Source organism: Zingiber officinale, chromosome 5A, assembly GCF_018446385.1.
Source record: "Zingiber officinale cultivar Zhangliang chromosome 5A, Zo_v1.1, whole genome shotgun sequence".
Classification (NCBI taxonomy): Eukaryota; Viridiplantae; Streptophyta; class Magnoliopsida; order Zingiberales; family Zingiberaceae; genus Zingiber; species Zingiber officinale.
This window is the reverse complement of record NC_055994.1, coordinates 91,511,727-91,531,790: the sequence shown is the minus strand read 5'-3', so window position 1 is coordinate 91,531,790 and position 20,064 is coordinate 91,511,727. Positions and strand designations below refer to the sequence as shown.

Genomic DNA, 20,064 nt, shown 5'->3' with positions numbered 1-20,064 from the left:
TTATAGTGTGTGTTGTTGATTATAAAAGGAATCTGTGTCCTAGTTATCTAGGTTGAGAATGTCCCCAAGAGGAGCTCATAAGGATTGCCATGTTAAACCCTGTAGGTGGACTTAGTCCGACATGACAATAAAGTTGAGTGGTACTACTCTTGGAGCTAGATATTAATTAAGTGAGTTGTCAGTAATTAGTAATTTACTTAATTAGTGGACATTCATAATCTTAAACACAGGGAGACTAACACACTCATGATAAGAAGGAGCCCATAATGTAATTTGGGATTGGTGCGGTAGTGCGGTAATAACTCTTTAGTGGAATGAGTTGTTATTGATGAACTTGAGTTGTGTGTTCGGGGCGAACACGGGATACTCAAGCTCATCGGAAGGTCAAAACCAATTTCTCCTCTAGATCCCTGTCGTAGCCTCATTATAGCCTCAAGTCCATCCAAATGAAAGACTCTTCTTGGTGTCCAAGGGGCAGGACCATTGCTTGGTGACCAAGCAATGGCCGGGGGCACCCTATAGCTTGGTGACCAAGCTTGAGGGGCCAGCCATAATTCAAAAAGGGAGGGTTATTTTGAATTTTTAAAATCTTCTCTTTGTAGAAAACTATACGTTTTAAAAGAGAGATTTTAATTTTTAAAACTTTCCTAATTTGAATTTGGTCACATGTTTTAATAGAGAGTTTTAAAAGTTTTAAAACTTTCCTTTTTTAACCATCCTCATGGTTTAAGAAAAAAAAGAGATAAGTTTTAAAATTAAAATTTTCTATCATCATGTTAAAAAAGGAAATTTTATAAGAGAGTTTTTAAATTTTAAAACATGGTTTTAATTTTAGAAACTTTCCTTTTTTAACTCCTACTTTAGGAAAGAGAGCTTGTAAAATTTTATAAGAGTTTATCTTGTAAAATTTTATATAAAAAATATTTTCTCCTTGCCTTTTAATGTGGCCGGCCACCTTGCTTGGTGCCCAAGCAAGGGCCGGCCAATAGGATTCAATCCCAATCCTAAAACAAATAAGATTGATCTCAACCATTGATTGATGATTAATTCAATCAAGAGGAAGGAAAAAGGAAAATAAAAAGGGAAAAGGAAAATTATTAAAATCTTTCCTTATTTGCCTTGGGCAAGTAATATAAAAGAAGGGGTAAGGGGGGCTTCATGAGACACAACTCTTATTCCATTGCTTGGGTGATCTCTTGGTGGCCGGCCCTCTCCCTTCTCTTCTCCCTTTGCTCTCTTTTCTATTAGAGGTGGTGGTGGCCGAATATTGCAAGGAGGAGAAGGACTCTTTTGGGTGGTGTTCATCTTGGAGGTTCGTCGCCCACACGACGTCCAAGGCAAGGCGAGGAATACAGCAGAAGATCTTGAGGTCATTAGCATACAAAAAGAAGGTATAATTAGCAATTGTTTTCCGCATCATGCTAGTTTTCTTTTTGTAAGAATTCTAAATACAAAAGGCAATTAGATCTAGTTTTTCGAAATAGTTTTTCTTTTGTTTTCTTCTTTTTCGAACTTGTGTTTCGATTGTTCTTTTTGGTTGACCTAGAGTTATTTAAGGAAATAAATATTAGCTTTCCTTAAAAGGCTTTGCCTAGGCGGTGGTGGTTGCTCCCATATCCAAGAAGGTCATGTGCCTCGCCATGCAGTCCTGGAAGCCAATTTTAGAAATTAATATTTATGGAATTAATAATCTAGGTAGGTTTGAATCAATAGTGTTAAGTTCCGCTTGCGATTCAAATCTAAACCATTAAGAACAGATAAGTTAAATTTGGAATCAATGATGTTAAGTTCCGTCTGCGATTCCTAATTTAACTTCTAAAGAACACAATAGGTTATTTAAGGAAAGGTTCGACACTTGTACAAAAATTTTTGTACAGTGGAACCGGTACGTTTTCCTAGGATTAACCAACAATTGATATCAGAGCTAGGGTTTGCCTCTGTGTATTTTTAGAATTCAAATAGGTTATGCACATGTCATGCATAATTTAGGCAGGAAAATAGTAGGATGTGCTAACTCTTTGGTTGCAGGCTCCAACTATTATGGCTTATTGTTATTATGTGTGATTGGACCCTTGGACATGTCAAGGGCATTATTTGTGTGCATGATTATATGTATAAAATACAGCAAGAGCTGTATTATTTTTAGAATTTTATTTTTCGATCTAGATTACATGTACATTCCCTCGAGGAATATAGGATCGATATATGTAAAACTCTTTTCTTGTCGCGAATCGGATTCTTGCGAGGCTTGGTACATTTGGAGCACCAGAGGCGCAGCGGAATAAGAAGCAAGATGGATGCGACAACTCGACCCGATGGCGGTGGCTAAAGAAGGCAGCAGCTAGGGTTGGAGCACACGGAGGACAGTGATGAAAATGCCATAATAGTTGGAAAATAATTTCCATATTTATTGCTTTTATTTACTGTGATGTGTGTGTATGCATGTGATGTATGCTAGGATAGTTTAAAATTCCTCACTTTAAATAACTAAGTGGGAGAGGGATTAGTATATTAATCCCACGGTCTCCATTACTGGTTTGTAAGTGATGCAACAAGCTTGCGTGTTGGCTCTGAGTGCCTCCCTCCACAACGGATGAGTTTGTTTGTGGATTACTAGATCAAACTTCCTTAATGGATGGTTATAGGAAGTTATTTAGGATGTGTGTGATCTTCTCCAACTGAAGGGGCACAATTCTATTTAATGGACTTAGTATCAAGTAATGGTATACACTTAGACACATTTAATAGTATCCTCCCCAACGGAGTCACTGCTATCACTTGTGTGACCAAAGGGAAACCAACTATTAATTTGTCATAAAACTAGGGTGACAAGATAATAAAATTAATGGGTTAAAACCCCTCTTACAAATGATTGATTTTGTATACGTCCACACTAACGTGGCATACAAAATTAACGGTGTTTGAGATAATTTTATTTGTCATACAGTTAGGTTGACAAGATAGTTAATGGGTAAAACCCTCCTCTTACAAATGATGATTTTGTATACGTCCACACTAACGTGGCATGCAAAATTCACGGTGTTTTGAGGTGTTGGTAAATTTAAATAGTATTGTTAGAGGAATCAATATTATTTTAAATTTAGAGTCTTGACCAAATATTTGATCAAAGACAGACCAACTATTAATTTTATTTGTCATAGGTTGACGAGATAATAAAATTAATGGATGAAATCTCCTTTTAGAATTTGTATACGTCCACACTAACGTGGCATACAAAATTCACGGGGATTTTGAGATGTTGGTTTTGACCAAATATTTTTGTGATTCTTAGGATTTCAAATGTTAGTCAATCCCCTAGTTGTTTACTATAGAATAGACTTAGTAGTCCCAATTGTAATGATTGGAAAACTTGGATATTAAGGTAGATTGTCCTCTCAGAACTGAGAACAATAATGGTGTATTTTGTTAGTCGTTGAAACATATTTAGTGGTGTTATCTACCGGTACCTGGAGTGTAGATACAGGAACCACTGATTATGTCTACAATTCATTGTAGGGGTTCCAGAAAATCCGACAACTATATGAATCACCGTCCACATGGGCATTGCTGTAAAAATAGCAGCTGTTGCAGTGGGAGATGTTTATCCTTTGATAGGAATAAAACATGGATTTTAAGAAATTGCTTTTAAGTACCAAGTTTAGAAAGAAATTTATTTCAGTTTCTAAACTATTTAAAGAGTAAATATTGTGTCTATTTTGATAACAAAGTTGTTATCGAGAAAATAGGAAAGATATCTATTCTGGTACGTTAGATGGCAATTTATAAATCCAATAACTCTCATAATGCAATAAATGGAAATTAAATAACACATCTTCTAACTTTAAGAGAAAGCAACCTTCGGAAATGAACCAATTATATCTTTGGCATTTAAGGCTAGGTTATATTAACTTGAGTAGGATTCAAAGGAAAATAACCAATGAACTCTTGGGTTCATTGGTAGTGGAAATCTTTCCAATCTGCGAGTCTTACTTGGAAGGAAAAATAACTAAGAAGTTTTTAAGTCTAAGGGGTATGGAGCCAAAGATATGTTGGAATTGGTTCCTTCTGATTTGTGTGATCCTAAGACTATCCAAACAAGAGGTAGTATCGAATATTTTGTCTCTTTTATAGACAATTATTCGAGATAAGGATACATTTACTTGACTTGCCACAAGTCTTAGTACTTTGATTAGTTCAAAGAATACTAGGCTGATGTGGAATAACGTCAAAGTAAAAGTATCAAGATACTGCGGTGAAATCGTAGTAACAAGTACCTCTTAGGATAGTTTAGGAGTCACTTATCAGAAGTTGGGATTTAATCCAAACTAACTACACCTAGTACACCCCAACAGAATGGTGTAGTAGAAGGTATAAGACTCTTAAGGAAATGAGTAGATTGATGATGAGTTATTCAGAAAATTACCAAATTCATTTTAAGGATATACTCTGGAAACGGAAGTCAACATAGTACCTTCCAAAGTCAGAACTCTCTACTCATATAGAATTGCTGAATAGGCGTATGCTTATTTTGAAGCATATTCGGATTCAGGTAGTCCAGCACATATGCTGAAGAGAGACAATGATAAGTTGGATAGGAATTCACTTGTTTGTAGGTTATCCTAGAGAAATGAAAGTATGTTTATAGTCCTAAAAATCAGAAGGTCATTATTAGCATAAATGACCAATTTTTAGAAAAGGACTATGTAATAAACCACGAGCCCATAAGTAAATTTGTTCTTAAGGAAATAATAAAGGACACGTTTAATCTAGTACCAACTGTACAAGATGAAATATCACAAGAAACTGCAACACGTATCACAAATGATACAAAGTTATAGAAAGTGCCTCGTCGTAGTGGGAGGGTTGTTAAGCAACCTAAGAGATTCATGTTTTGGGAGAGTCTTTGGACCTGATCCCTTGTGAACATGAACCTGATTCCCAGATATATGACAAAGCACTCCAAGATAAAGATACAACATCTTTGTAAAGAGCAATGAATACAAAATTAGAATACATGTATTCTAATAAAATCTGGGAGCTTATAGAACCACCAAATAATGTAAAATCCATTTGGTGTAAATAGGTCTACAATAGGAAAAGAAGGATAGACAGGAAGGTGGAAACTTTCATAGCAAGGCTTGTTGAAAAAGGAAACTTTTTCGCTGGTAGCCATGCTTAAGTCTATCCGGATTCTTTTATCTATATGGACTATGAGATTTGGTAAGTGGATGTCAAGACAATGGAAGTCTTGAAGAAAATATCCATATAGAGTAACCAGAAGGGTTCATTGCAAAGAGCAAAGAGCATCTTGTGTGTAAGCTCAAAACAGTCTATAGACTGAAGTAAAGTTTCAAGGTCTTGGTATATCCGGTTTAATAAAGTAATCTAGACCTATGGATTTATTATATTACTGGATAAGTCTTGTGTATACAAGAACTGTGATAGAAGCGTGGTGGTATTTCTTGTACTATATGTAGATGACATTTTTGGTAGATGGAAACAATATCAAGGTGTTATCGGAAGTAAGGGTATGGTTGTCCAAGCAATTTGCTATGAAGGACTTAGGAGAACGAGCACATATTCTTGGGATCAAGGATCGCAAAGAAAAGAATGTTGTACTTATCCCAAGCTTCATACAATGAGCTCATTTTAGCATGCAAAACTCCAAGAAAGGTTTTTCTATCTTTTAGACATGGAGCGACTTTATCTAAAGAGATATCTCCGAAGATATCAAAGGAGATAAAGGACATGAAGGTAGTTCCTTACGCTTCGGATGTCGGAAGCCTAATGTATGCTATGCATGAGATCAGAGATCTATTTTGTCGAGGGTATAGTTAGCAGATATCTAAGTAACCCTGGACAAGGACATTGAACTGCAGTAAAGCATATATTAGTACCTTAGAGGCACTTGAGATTATATGCTAGTTTATAAGGCAGTTAATTTGGTCATTGTGGGTTGCATAGATTTTGACTTCCAATCGGATAGGGACAATAGTAAGTCGATCTCGGGGTTTTGTGTTTACTTTAGGAGGTAAAGCCATAAATATGAGGAGTGTTAAGCATTGGTACTTTTTCAGACTCCACTATGGAAGCTAAGTATATGGCAGCCTCAGAGGCAACTATAGAAGCTGTATGGCTCAGATACTTCAAGATAGACTTAGATATGATTTCTGGTTTGTCCAAAGATTATTACAATTTCTTGTAATAATAATGGTGCAGTAGCAAACTCGAAGAAATCATAAGTCTATAAGGCAAGTAAACACAATAGAGCGCAAGTACCACCCAATACGAGAAATCGTATAAACAAGGAAAAGTTGTTGCTGCCTAGATTGTATCAGGTGATGACCTATAGGCCCTTTCACTAAGGTCCTTAAGGCAAGAGCTTTTGATGGGCATGTTGAATGGTTGGGAATCAGATGTATGGCAACATTTATGGCAGCATAGTCTTTTAGTATAAGTGGGAGATTGTTGGAGTGTATACTAAAAGCCTAACTTTTGTATATACATTTATAAGAATCACATTGGTCAAGTGTCTACATTTGTATATACCAAATGTAGATGTTCAATTAATTTATATTATAGATAACATGGTGTGTGGTGTCACACACAGAGGATCATGTTATCAGTACCTTATAAATTATAAACAGTTGCTCGCGACTAAGATAGAAAGGAACAAACTATCAGTATAGTCGTAGTGTAATTAAGTATTAGTTTGTCTTAACTAATAAATTACACTGATATACTTTAAGTGTATTGAGTAGGATCATTTAGGTAAATTCTTTTTGTACTGACTTAGTAAAAGAACTAAACCTTAGTTATTATGGAAGTGTGTGATCTTAATCCTAATATAATAACAAGCACATATATTTAATATTTATTTCTTTGATTTATCAAAGGGTGAGGTTTAGCTCGATAAATCAATATGCCCGATAAGTTGGAAAATGATATTACTTATAGTGTGTGTTGTTGATTATAAAAGGAATCTGTGTCCTAGTTATCTAGGTTGAGAATGTCCCCAAGAGGAGCTCATAAGGATTGCCATGTTAAACCCTGCAGGTGGACTTAGTCCGACATGACAATAAAGTTGAGTGGTACTACTCTTGGAGCTAGATATTAATTAAGTTAGTTGTCAGTAATTTACTTAATTAGTGGACATTCATAATCTTAAACACAGGGAGACTAACACACTCATGATAAGAAGGAGCCCATAATGTAATTTGGGATTGGTGCGGTAGTGCGGTAATAACTCTTTAGTGGAATGAGTTGTTATTGATGAACTTGAGTTGTGTGTTCGGGGTGAACACGGGATACTCAAGCTCATCGGAAGGCCAAAACCAATTTCTCCTCTAGATCCCTGTCGTAGCCTCATTATAGCCTCAAGTCCATCCAAATGAAAGACTCTTCTTGGTGTCCAAGAAGGGAGTCGGACCATTGCTTGGTGACCAAGCAATGGCCGGCCATATCCTCTTCAAGGGGCCGGCCCTATAGCTTGGTGACCAAGCTTGTAGGGGCCGGCCACAATAATTCAAAAAGGGAGGGTTATTTTGAATTTTTAAAATCTTCTCTTTGTAGAAAACTATAAGTTTTAAAAGAGAGATTTTAATTTTTAAAACTTTCCTAATTTGAATTTGGCCACATGTTTTAATAGAGAGTTTTAAAAGTTTTAAAACTTTCCTTTTTTAACCATCCTCATGGTTTAAGAAAAAAAGGAGATAAGTTTTAAAATTAAAATTTTCTATCATCATGTTAAAAAAGGAAATTTTATAAGAGAGTTTTTAAATTTTAAAACATGATTTTAATTTTAGAAACTTTCCTTTTTTAACTCCTACTTTAGGAAAGAGAGCTTGTAAAATTTTATAAGAGTTTATCTTGTAAAATTTTATATAAAAAATATTTTCTCCTTGCCTTTTAATGTGGCCGGCCACCTTGCTTGGTGCCAAAGCAAGGGCCGGCCAATAGGATTCAATCCCAATCCTAAAACAAATAGGATTGATCTCAACCATTGATTGATGATTAATTCAATCAAGAGGAAGGAAAAAGGAAAATAAAAAGGGAAAAGAAAAATTATTAAAATCTTTCCTTATTTGCCTTGGGCAAGTAATATAAAAGAAGGGGTAAGGGGGGCTTCATGAGACACAACTCTTATTCCATTGCTTGGGTGATCTCTTGGTGGCCGGCCCTCTCCCATCTCTTCTCCCTTTGCTCTCTTTTCTATTAGAGGTGGTGGTGGCCGAATATTGCAAGGAGGAGAAGGACTCTTTTGGGTGGTGTTCATCTTGGAGGTTCGTCGCCCACACGACGTCCAAGGCAAGGCGAGGAATACGGCAGAAGATCTTAAGGTCATTAGCATACAAAAAGAAGGTATAATTAGCAATTATTTTCCGCATCATGCTAGTTTTCTTTTTGTAAGAATTCTAAATACAAGAGGCAATTAGATCTAGTTTTTCGAAATAGTTTTTCGAGTTTGTGTTTTCTTCTTTTTCGAACTTGTGTTTCGATTGTTCTTTTTGGTTGACCTAGAGTTATTTAAGGAAATAAATATTAGCTTTCCTTAAAAGGCTTTGCCTAGGCGGTGGTGGTTGCTCCTATATCCAAGAAGGCCATGTGCCTCGCCATGCAGTCCTGGAAGCCAATTTTGGAAATTAATATTTATGGAATTAATAATCTAGGTAGGTTTGAATCAATAGTGTTAAGTTCCGCTTGCGATTCAAATCTAAACCATTAAGAACAGATAAGTTAAATTTGGAATCAATGATGTTAAGTTCCGTCTGCGATTCCTAATTTAACTTCTAAAGAACACAATAGGTTATTTAAGGAAAGGTTCGACACTTGTACAAAAAATTTTGTACAGTGGAACCGGTACGTTTTCCTAGGATTAACCAACACCTCTCCTCCTCTTGGATGTTGTGTGGGCAACGATCTACCAAGACGCAAAAACCACCAAAGTTCTTCTTTCTTCAAAGACTTTCAGCCACCAAGGGATCAAAGCTAGGAACACCACCTCTTGTTCTTCTTTCTTCCTTGCAACCCGCCGGCCACAAGATGGTTGAAGCCTCTTGATGCCACCGGCCTTAGGTGAGAAAGCAAGGGGAGAATAAGAATATGAGGGGGTCGGCCAAAAGGAGAATAGAGAAGGAATAGAAATAGTGTAGATGATTATTTCCTCTAAGGCACCATCTATCCTCTTTTATAATCCTTGGTAATGGCTAAAAAGGAAAGATTTTAACAACAATTACAATATCTCTTTTAAATTTCCTATTGTGAATGACTACAAAAGGAAAATTTTAAAATTAAAAATCCTCTTTTTAAACATTGTAGATGGCTAAAAAAGAAAAGATTTTTAAAATTAAAATCTTTCTTTTAAATCATGGTTACAAAAAAGGAATGTTTTAACAAAAATAAAATCTCTCTTTTAAACTATTGTAGATGGCTACAAAAGGAAAGATTTTTTAAATTTAAAGCTCTCTTTTAAAATCATGTGGATGACTTCAAAAAATGAAAGTTTTTAAATTTAAAATCTCTCTTTTAAAACATTATAGATGGCTACAAAAAGAAAGATTTAAAAAATTAAAAACCCACTTTTAAACCCATCTTGGTCGGCCCCTTGCTTGGGCACCAAGCAAGGATGTGGCCGGCCATAAGGATGACTTGGGTGGATGCGAGGCTTTATACATAGAGACTACAACAGGGACCTAGAGGAGAAATTAGTTTTGGCCTCCTGATGAACTTGAGCTTCCTGTGTTTGACCCGAACACCCAACTCAAGTTCATCAATAATAACTCATACTACTAAAGAGTTATTATTAAACTATCACACCAATCCCATATTACATTATGGGTTCCTTCTTATCATTAGTGTGTTAATCTCCCTGTGTTTAAGATATAGAATGTCCATTAATTAAATGAGTTATTGACAACTCACTTAATTAACATCTAGCTCCAAGAGTAGTATCACTCAACTTCATTGTCATGTCAGAACTAAGTCCACCTGCAGGGTTTACATGACAATCCTTATGAGCTCCTCAAGGGGACATCATCATCCTAATAAATAGGACACAGTTTTCTTCTATAATTAGCAACACACCATATAAATAATATTATTTCCCAACTTATCAGGCCTATTGATTTAACGAATAAATCTCACCCTTTGATAAATTAAAGGAATAAATACTAAGTACATGTGCTTATTATTATATCGGGATTAAGAGTATTCACATCCATAATAATAGAGGTTCTGTTCTTTTATGCAGTCAGTATAAAAGGAACAACCTCAAATGGTCCTGCTCCATACACACATAGTGTACTAGTATAATTTTATAGTCAAGATAAATTAGTACCAAATTACACTACAATGATTCCAATGGTTTGTCTCAATCCATCTTGGTTGTGAGCTTCTATTTATAATTTATAAGGAACTGATAAAATGATCTTCTGTGTGATACCACACATCATGTTATCTACAATATAAATTAAATCAGCAAGTGCATTTAACTAAATGTAGACATTTGACCAATGTGATTCTCATTTCAAAATAAATGTTTATACAAAAGCTAGGCTTTTAGTATACATTCTAACACTACGAACCCCTCGGGTTGCTCCATATAGATTTCTTCTTCCAACTCACCACTTAAGAACGCAGTCTTAACATCCATTGGGTGTATTTCAAGGTCATACATGTTGGGACCGATGTGCCCGCTAGAAGGGGGTGAATAGAGTCTCGTCGCACGCTCGTCGATTGCATCTTGATGATGATATACAGCGGAAATAAAATACAAAACTCACACAATGCTAACAAGTAGATTTACTTGATATCCACCTAAAGAAGAGGTGACTAATCCAAGGATCCACACACGACACACTCCTCCACTATGAAAACCCTCCTTCTCGGTCATAGCCGAAGGCGGAGAAGCCTTGTACAAATTCTCACACACACAAACAACTCACAAACAACTCACACAAGAAGAAAATACAAGATATAACTGAAATACACCCTTCTTCTTGCTTACTTGTTGTTTGTTGTTGCCTCTTGAACCTTGGGAATGCACCCCAAGCGCCTTCAAGAACTAGCGGTGAAGATCGGAAGAAGCTCGCGTGAAAATCGCTGAAGATCACAGGAAGAAGAACAAAAGTTCTGCGGAGAAAACGCTCCGCAACGACTATATCCTGTACTCCCAATCGATTGAAATCAATCACAATCGATTGCCACGTCAGCTCCACACAATCCCATCCATCCATCAACTGCATCCTGCACAATGGTCGAATCCTAATCGATTGACCGATCGATTGGAGATTTCCAATCGATTGTCCGATCGATTGGGAAGTCCTCTGTGCTCGCGACTCATGCTCCCAATCGATCGACCAATCGATTGGGCCATACCTTCCTTCGCAGCACACTCCAATCGATCGGCTGATCGATTAGACCCTGGTTCAATCGATTGCCCAATCAATTGACCAGCCTGGACTTGACTCAATCTCAAGTCCAAAGTCTCCAACCCAACTCCTGGTCAACCGTGACCTGTTGGATCTCCATGCCTAGCATTTGGCCACACCTGACCAACCTCGAACTAACCTTCTAGCCTCCTCCATCAGCCTTACGTCCCTCGGATATCTCCCCATCCTTCACGCCTTGCCTTCAGGAGCTTCCTTCGGCCTCATCCTAGTTGTCGGGTCTTCCTTGCCAAGTCATACCAGGACTTACCTTGCCAAGACCACATACTTGGACTTCCACCCTTTGCCAAGATCATACTTGGACTTTCCAATACCCTGGCTCCTCACCAGGACTTTCTCCTTTACAAGATCACACTTGGACTTTCCAATTGTCTGGATCCTCACCAGGACTTTCTGTTGGGGCAATTTCCTTTGGTCAAGTTTGACCAGTTTGACTAAACTTGAGTTGAGTCAAGCTTGAGTCGGGATTTGAGTTTTGATGTTTAACAATATAAGGTGTTTGACAATATAAGGAGTTTGATAATATAAGGAGATTGACAATATAAGGAGATTGCTGGAGCAATCGTCCGGTTATGGAGATGGTCAAAGGGTTGACCAAGTTGATAAGAAGATAAGTCAAGTAGGTCAGGGATGACAGGAGACTTGACTGGGTAAGTCCTAACTGGAGGTTAGGCGTCTGGAAGTCCTAACTGGAAGTTAGGTAGTGGGAAAGTCCAAGTGTGATCTTGGCAAAGGAGAAAGTCCTGGTGAGGAGCCAGGCAATTGGAAAGTCCAAGTGTGATCTTGGCAAAGGAGAAAGTCCTAGTGAGGAGCCAGACAATTGGAAAGTCCAAGTATGATCATGGAAAAGGTTATAAGTCCAAGCATGTGGTCTTAGCAAGGTAAGTCCTAGTGTAACTTGGCAAGGAGAACTCGACAACTAGAATGAGGCCGAAGGAAACTCTTGAAGGCAAGGCGTGAAGGATGGGGAGATATCCGAGGGACGCAAGGATAATGGAGGAGGTTAGAAGGCTAGTTCGAGGTTGGTCGGGTGTGGCCAAATGCTAGGCATGGAGACCCAACAGGTCACGGTTGACCAGGAATTGGGTTGGAGATTTTGGACTTGAGTTTGAGTCAAGTTCAAGCTAGTCAATCGATCGGACGATCGATTGAACCAGGGTCCAATCTATCAGTGGATCGATTGGAGTGTACTGCGAAGGAAGGAATGAGCCAATCGATTGGTTGATCGATTGGGACCATAATTCGCGAACACAGAGGCCTTCCCAATCGATCGGGCGATCGATTGGGAGCTGCCAATCGATTGGGCAGGAGAGTTCTCGCGCAATCGCGAGAACACAGAAAGCTTCTGAATCAATCCACCGATCGATTCAGATGTTCCCAATCGATCGGTCGATCGATTGGGATTCGACCGTTGGATAGGATGCAGGTGATGGACGGCTACGATGGAGCGGTGCTGACGTGGCAATCGATTGGGGATGAATTGGATCTATTGGGAGCACTGTTTAAAGCCTTGGCGGAGCGTTTTCTCCGCAGAACTTTGCGTTCTTCTCATGCGGTTTTTCTACGATTTTCACCAGCGATCTCCTCCGAGATTCTTGCCAGTTCTTGAGGGTTCTTGGAGTGCATCTCCAAGATTCAAGATGCAACAACAACAAGCAACAAGTAAGCAAAAAGAAGGGTGTATTTCAGTTGTATTCTTGTATTTTCTTCTTGTGTGAGTGTTGTAGTATTGTGTGTGTTTGTACGAGGTTTCTCCGCCTCCGGCTGCAACCGAGGAGTATTTCATAGTGGAGGAGTGAGTCGGTGTGTGGATCCTTGGATTAGTCACCTCTTCTTGAGGTGGATACCAAGTCAATCTACTTGTTAGCGTTGTGTGAGTTTTGTCTTTGTATTCCGCTACATATCATCAAGACGAAGCAAGTACAAGCGCGCAATGGACCGCTATTCACCCCCCCCCCTCCCTCTAGCGGACACAAAGGTCCCAACACTTTCCACTTGCCTAGCTCCTCACCAGCACTTTCCAATTGCCTGACTCCTCACCAGGACTTTCTCCTACCTAACTCCTCACTAGGACTTTCCCGTTGCCTGGCTCCTCACCAAGACTTTCTCCTGCCTAGCTCCTCACTAGGACTTTCCAAATGCCTAACATCCAGTTAGGACTTTCCCAGTTAAGTCTCCTGTCAACCTTGACCTGCTTGACTTGTATTCTCATCAACCTGGTCAACGCTTTGACCATCTGCATAACCAGATGATTGCTCCAGCAATCTCCTTATATTGTCAAATATCAAAACTCAAATCTCGACTCAAGTTTGACTCAATTCAAGCTTAGTCAAACTGGTCAAACTTGACCTAGGGATATTTCCCCAACAATACAGTGTTGCGATGGCTATCAACACTCGTATAGATGTATTCCTTGTCACCGATGAGTAGGTATCAAAGTAGTCAAGGCCTTCCTTTTGCTTGCACCCGTTAGCTACAAGTCTGGCCTTATACTTGTCAATTGATCCATCAGCTTTATACTTGTATTTTAGTATCCACTTACAACCTAATGGTTTGGTACCAGAAGGAAGGTCTACTAGTTCCCAAGTATGGTTATTCATGATGGACTCAATTTCACTATTAACGACTTCTTTCCACATTGGGGCGTCGGGACTAGAGAGTGCTTTGCTTAATGTTCTTGGGTCTATTTCTGACATAAAGGTCATAAAGTCTGGCCCGAACAATTTATCAACTCTAGCCCGTTTGCTCCGACGTGGCTCTTCGCTTTGATTGTCAATAGTCCTTTTACGACAACTAAGTTCAAAAACATCATTTTTGTTAGAACTCTCATTGTCATTACTTGGAACATTTTTCCTCTTATTTGGAAATACATTTTCAAAGAATATCGCATTTCGAGATTCTATGATTGTTCCTACATGAATATCAGGAATGTCTGATTTGTGAACTATGAATCGATATGCGCTACTGTTATGGACATATCAGATAAATATCGTATCGAACGTTTTACGTCTAATCTTTACTTGCTTTGGCTTGGGTACTTGGACCTTTGCTAAGCACCCCCCACACTTTTAGGTATTTGTAAGATGGGTCACGGCCTTTTCATAGTTCATATGGTGTTTTATCATTTTTCTTATGAGAGATTTTGTTGAGAATGTGGTTTGCCGATAATATAACTTCCCCCCACAAGTTTTGGGATAAGCCTGAATTTATCAACAAGGCATTCATCATTTCTTTTAGTGTCCGATTTTTACGTTCGGCAATACCATTTGATTAAGGCGAGTAAGGAGCCGTTGTTTGATGGATAACGCCAGATTCTGAACAAAACTCATCAAACGGTGCACCATATTCTCCACTTCTATCGCTACGAATTATTTTAATTCGTTACCAAGTTAATTTTCAACTTCTGTTTTATAGGTTCTGAATGCTTCTAAGGTTTCATCTTTATTTCTTACAAGAAAGACATAATAGAACCTTGTGCAGTCATCGATAAAAGTAACAAAATACTTTTTACCTCCTCTAGTTTGCACGAATTTTAAGCCACATAGATCACTATATATTGATTCTAGAGGAGTTGTTGATCTTTCCACTGAATGAAAAGGTAGTCTCGTCTTTTTTGTTTCCACGCACACTTCACATTTGTGTGTTTCCTTAACATTGACGTTTGGTAATAAATTTAACTTGACGAGACGTTTCAGAGTTTTATTATTGACATGCCCAAGTCGATCATGGCATAAAGTAAAATACTCAACAACATAACTGGAAGCTTTTATTTTATTATCATCAAATTCACAGTGTACAGTCATTACAATCATTTTGAACAGACTCTATTCTAAGTACCCGTTACCTACGAAGACACCATTCTTCGTAAGTATAAAGTTGTTAGACTGGAATATTAGTCTGAAACCAGATTTAACAAGTGCTGATCCAGAAACTAGGTTCTTCCTGATGTCGGGAACATGGAGCACATCAATGAGTGTTAGCTCCTTCCTAGACGTCATTTTCAGAACTACTTTCTCGAGTCCGATGATCGGGGATGTCTTGGAATTGCCCATATAGAGCTTTCTTCCACTTATCGGAGTATACTTGGAGAGCATCGCTTTATCAGAACAGATATGATGTGTCTCTCCAGTATTGATCCACCACTGCTTCGGGTTATCCACCACCATGTTGGCTTCAAACACGACCGCAGTGAGATCCAGTTCCATGTCGTCAGAAGTTGTGACCTGGATCGCAGCATCTTTCCGACTCTTGGTTGGTTTCTTTAGGCACCTGTAGTCTTTGGATATACAAGGAGAGTCCCATCTCCTTTTGCTTGTGATTCAGGTAATTTTTGAAATCCTTCCATGATAGAGGAAGTTTCTTGATTACCGAAGCTACTTTGAACGACTCGTTCAGCTTCATGCCTTCGACATCCAGATCATACAATATCAGTTGCAAGTCTTGGAATTGAGATGCCACGCTCTTGGAATCCACCATCTTGAAATCCAGAAACCGGCCGACAATGAATTTCTTCAACCTGGCGCTTTCGGTTTTGTATTTCTTTTCAAGTGACTCTCATAGAGATTTTGTCGTCTCTATTGAACAATACACGTTATACAACGTGTTGTCCAATGCGTTGAGAACGTAGTTGCGGCACAGGAAATCTCCGTGCAACCATGCATCACATGCAGCCTTACTATCGGAATTACCTTCCGTAACGACTGGCGAGTCTTCATGTAAAAATCGTACAAGGTTTAACGTTATCAAGTAGAACAACATCTTCTGCTGTCATCTTTTGAAATCGGCTCCGTTAAACTTTTCCGGCTTCTCTTCGAGTGGAACGGTGGTTGGAACATCATTGATCATAGCCATCTCAGTTTGCACAATATCGTTTTACGCTTATGAACTGTTGGCTCCGATGTGGTCGTTGTCTAACTAGCAGGCTTATTTCGAGACCGACATTGGGCGCGTGCGCGCTCGAGATTCGAACCTGCTCGCCCATGGGAAAAGAGCACCTTGTGCTTTTTGTTTTAACTCCAATAACACATCAATATATATAAGGAGACAATCTCTCCTTGTTCTTTTAGATGTGGGACTATTCCCCATCTACTAATTTTGGACTTCACTTTAAACAATTAATTTCTCATTCATCCGTAATCGGTTTTGAGCAAATCAATAGTCTAGATTTATCTACGTGAAACGTATATTTCGAATTTGAAGTCAATTTTGACTTTCATCGACTGATAGCACCTCGCTTTTCTATTCGAAAAATTATATTCTAACAATTCATGCTCGATCGATCACTGCAGGAGAGTTCTACTCAACCCCTTTTAGTGAGTCCGTTAATTCTCTAATGTTGACTTTTTTAATTTTAACTTCTACGTCGACGGTTATCTTTATTCTTTTGACCCATGAGTAGGCCTCTTTCGTCATTTCATCATTTATGAATTGAATTTTTTTATTAGGATGAGATCGACTGATTAATGGTCTTGCCCAATTGATTAATCTTGTCTAGTTTAATTATTAGTTGAACTTAAATGACCCTACTTGCCTTTAATATGGACAAAACTTAGTTTAACACTACGCCATTATTTAATCATTTAATTAGTATTGCACTTTCAATTGCCACGGCAAAATTCTTCACTAGTGCGAAAAGTCAGACAGGATTCAGGGTTATTCTTAACAACCAAAAAGGCACCGCCACGTGGGGTAGTTGAGGAAGAAGTACAGCTCACTAAGCGTAAATCAGACGACGATGACAGCTGTAATCCAAATGCGATCTACCAATGCCATCATCTTAATTATTGAAACATTTTCAAATTAACTCCCAGACTTTATATCTTTTTATAGCCGTCCTCTAGATTTTAAATTATAACATTTTCTTTCTCCCTCTGACTGAGGTAAGTAAACTTTGTTAATGAGACAATATAGGAAATTATGAGGATAACTTGCTATTTTTCAAAGTTTAGGGGTAAACTAATAAATCATAAATAAGTGGAGCTTGCTCTGGTTGATGTTTGATTTATTATTGATGGTGGTGAGATTTTCATACTAATTAAAATGTGCATATTTTGTGAGAAATAGTCTCCCGAAGCACATGCATATTAAACTGTTACCTATCCGAATACAACCCATCAAAGTACTCAAAATCATTATTAAAGAAGATAAAGAATAAAAACACTGTTAAATTTGATAACAAACATCAATTTAATAACTAGCAAAGAATCTCTCCCTAATAGCTTTAGGAAAAAGGGTGCTGTCCTGGATCATGATGAAATGGTATGATATTCACATTGTTATTTAAACTTTCTGATTTACAAAATTAATTAAAATTATAATTTTTAGGAAAAAAGTGTTAAATTTAAATTTTAGCACTCCAACTAAAATATGTAACACATCGCGCACCAGAAGGGGGGCCCCTGCCGCACGCACGTACGCACGCTTACCCATTGCTTTCGTCTCTCTCAGTTTGCCAGCCTGTCTCAGTTCTTCTTCTTCTTCGTCTTCTTCATCTTCATTTCGACCAACTAAACAACAACTGCGTTCGATAAATCAAATCAACGCACAAGCTCCGCTCCCTCGCCATCGCCGCCATGGACCCATGCCCCTTTGTCCGGGTCCTGGTCGGCAACCTCGCTCTCAGGATCCCCTTCGCTGCCCCTCCCGCTGGCGGAGGCGTCCACAATTCCTCCTTTCCTTGCTTCGCCAAGATCCGCCTCGACAAGTCCCCCCACCAGAACGCCGCCGTCCCTCTCGTCACCCCAGAGGATATCTCCGCCGCCGCGCCATCCCCCTCCCTCTCCGCCCGCTTCAACCTCTCACAGGTCGACCTCGACCGCATCTCTGGCAAATCCTCGGTCTTCGCCGCAGCTAGGGGACGCGCGAGGCTGAAGGTCGCGGTTTACACCGGACGCCAGGGTGCGACGTGCGGAGTCACCTCCGGACGGCTCCTCGGAGAGATCACGGTGACACTGGACCTGAAGGGCGTGGTCGCGGAGGGCGGCGGCGGCAGGGCCGTTGTGTTCCACAGCGGATGGATAGAGTTGGGGGCGAAGAAGAAGAAGAAAGTCTCCTCATCGTTGCCGCAGCTGTATCTCACGGTGAGGGCGGAGCCGGATCCGCGGTTCGTGTTTGAGTTCGACGGGGAGCCGGAATGCAGCCCCCAGGTGTTCCAGGTGCAGGGGCAAATGAGACAGCCCGTCTTCACTTGCAAGTTCTGCTGCCGCAGTGCCGGCGACCGCAATTTGAGCGTCAGGTTCTGCCCTAGCCCTTCTGATATCATCCCTTCTTACTTGATGTAAACTGGAATTTTGTTCCTTTCATACTACATTACCTTTTAAAACGTTACATATATATATCTACATTACCTTGTTGTTTTCTTCTCTTTCCTCCTCCAAATCGAATTACTTGCTAGGGTTCTTGACAAAATATCTATTTCGCCCGTTTTGAGGAAGCATTCTTCTTACGTGATTTGTGTTTCAGTTCGATGCATCACGAACCAGGGAGCTCTAGAAATTGGCTTTCGTCGTTCGGATCTGAGAGGGAGAAGACGGGGAAGGAGAGGAAAGGGTGGTCGGTAACAGTTCATGACCTTTCCGGTTCCCCCGTGGCCCTCGCCTCCATGGTGACCCCCTTTGTCGCCTCCACAGGCACTGATAGGGTAAGCCGATCCAACCCCGGCGCATGGCTCGTGCTCCGGCCTGGCGATGGCACTTGGAAGCCCTGGGGGCGCCTCGAGGCCTGGCGTGAGCGCGACGGAGGCCTTGGCTACCGCTTCGAGCTCCTCGCCGACGCCGCCATGGGCGCCGGCATCAACCTCGCCGAGTCCACCCTGAGCTCCACCAAGGGTGGAACGTTCACCATCGACCTCACCGGCGCTGCCGGCTCGCCTCTAAGCAGGTCCCTCAGCCGGTCGACCTCTCCGGGTTGCAGTCCTAGAGGCAGCGGCGACTTCGGCTACTCTCTGTGGCCCTTCTCCAGCTACCGCGGCTTCGTGATGTCCTCGACAGTTGCCGGCGAGGGGCGCAGCGGCCGCCCCACTGTCGAGGTCGGCGTGCAGCACGTCGGCTGCTCCGAGGACGCCGCCGCCTTCGTGGCACTGGCCGCCGCCGTCGACCTTAGCGTCGACGCCTGCCGCCTCTTCAGCCACAAGCTCAGGAAGGAACTCATCGCACCGGACTCGCTGCGTTGACTGCAATCCATCGATCCAACCAAATTCTCAGCTGTTTGCTTCTTGTATAGAACTGTTTCTTTAGGCAAAATTCTCCATTTTTACTTCAATCGCGTGTGCTATGCTTGTTAATATACTTTGAACAGTCTTCTAGTTATATTTTTACTACGCTAGAAGCACAAAACAAACGACCACAGAAAAAACCATAAATGTGTTCAATGTAGTAGTTTGTAACTCGTAGTGTGTTGCGATGCTTGTGTGAACTTTTGTTGAGTGCTCTGAGAAAGAACAATGATTACAGTTGAATGAAGATGAAAGTGATTATGGAGCTCTTGAGTCTTGATATTTAATCCAGAGTTTGCGTGATAATTTTCAGTATGCAACTCTGTGTTCATATCTTCTTTCAGTATGCAACTCTCTGAAACTGAGTAATGTTTTAGTGTTATGTGTTTCTTTATCATACTTGTG

At 39.9% G+C, this 20,064-nt stretch overlaps 1 protein-coding gene across 1 annotated transcript; it reads left to right on the top strand.

Moving 5' to 3' along the window:
• Nucleotides 1–17,854: 17,854 nt before the first annotated feature.
• Nucleotides 17,855–19,859, top strand: LOC121980964. The gene is made up of 2 exons (XM_042533255.1): nt 17,855–18,681; nt 18,909–19,859. The coding sequence occupies exons 1-2, from the start codon at nt 18,020–18,022 to the stop codon at nt 19,615–19,617; spliced, it is 1,371 nt and encodes a 456-aa protein (XP_042389189.1). The 5' UTR covers nt 17,855–18,019; the 3' UTR covers nt 19,618–19,859.
• The last annotated feature ends 205 nt before the right edge of the window (nt 19,860–20,064 follow it).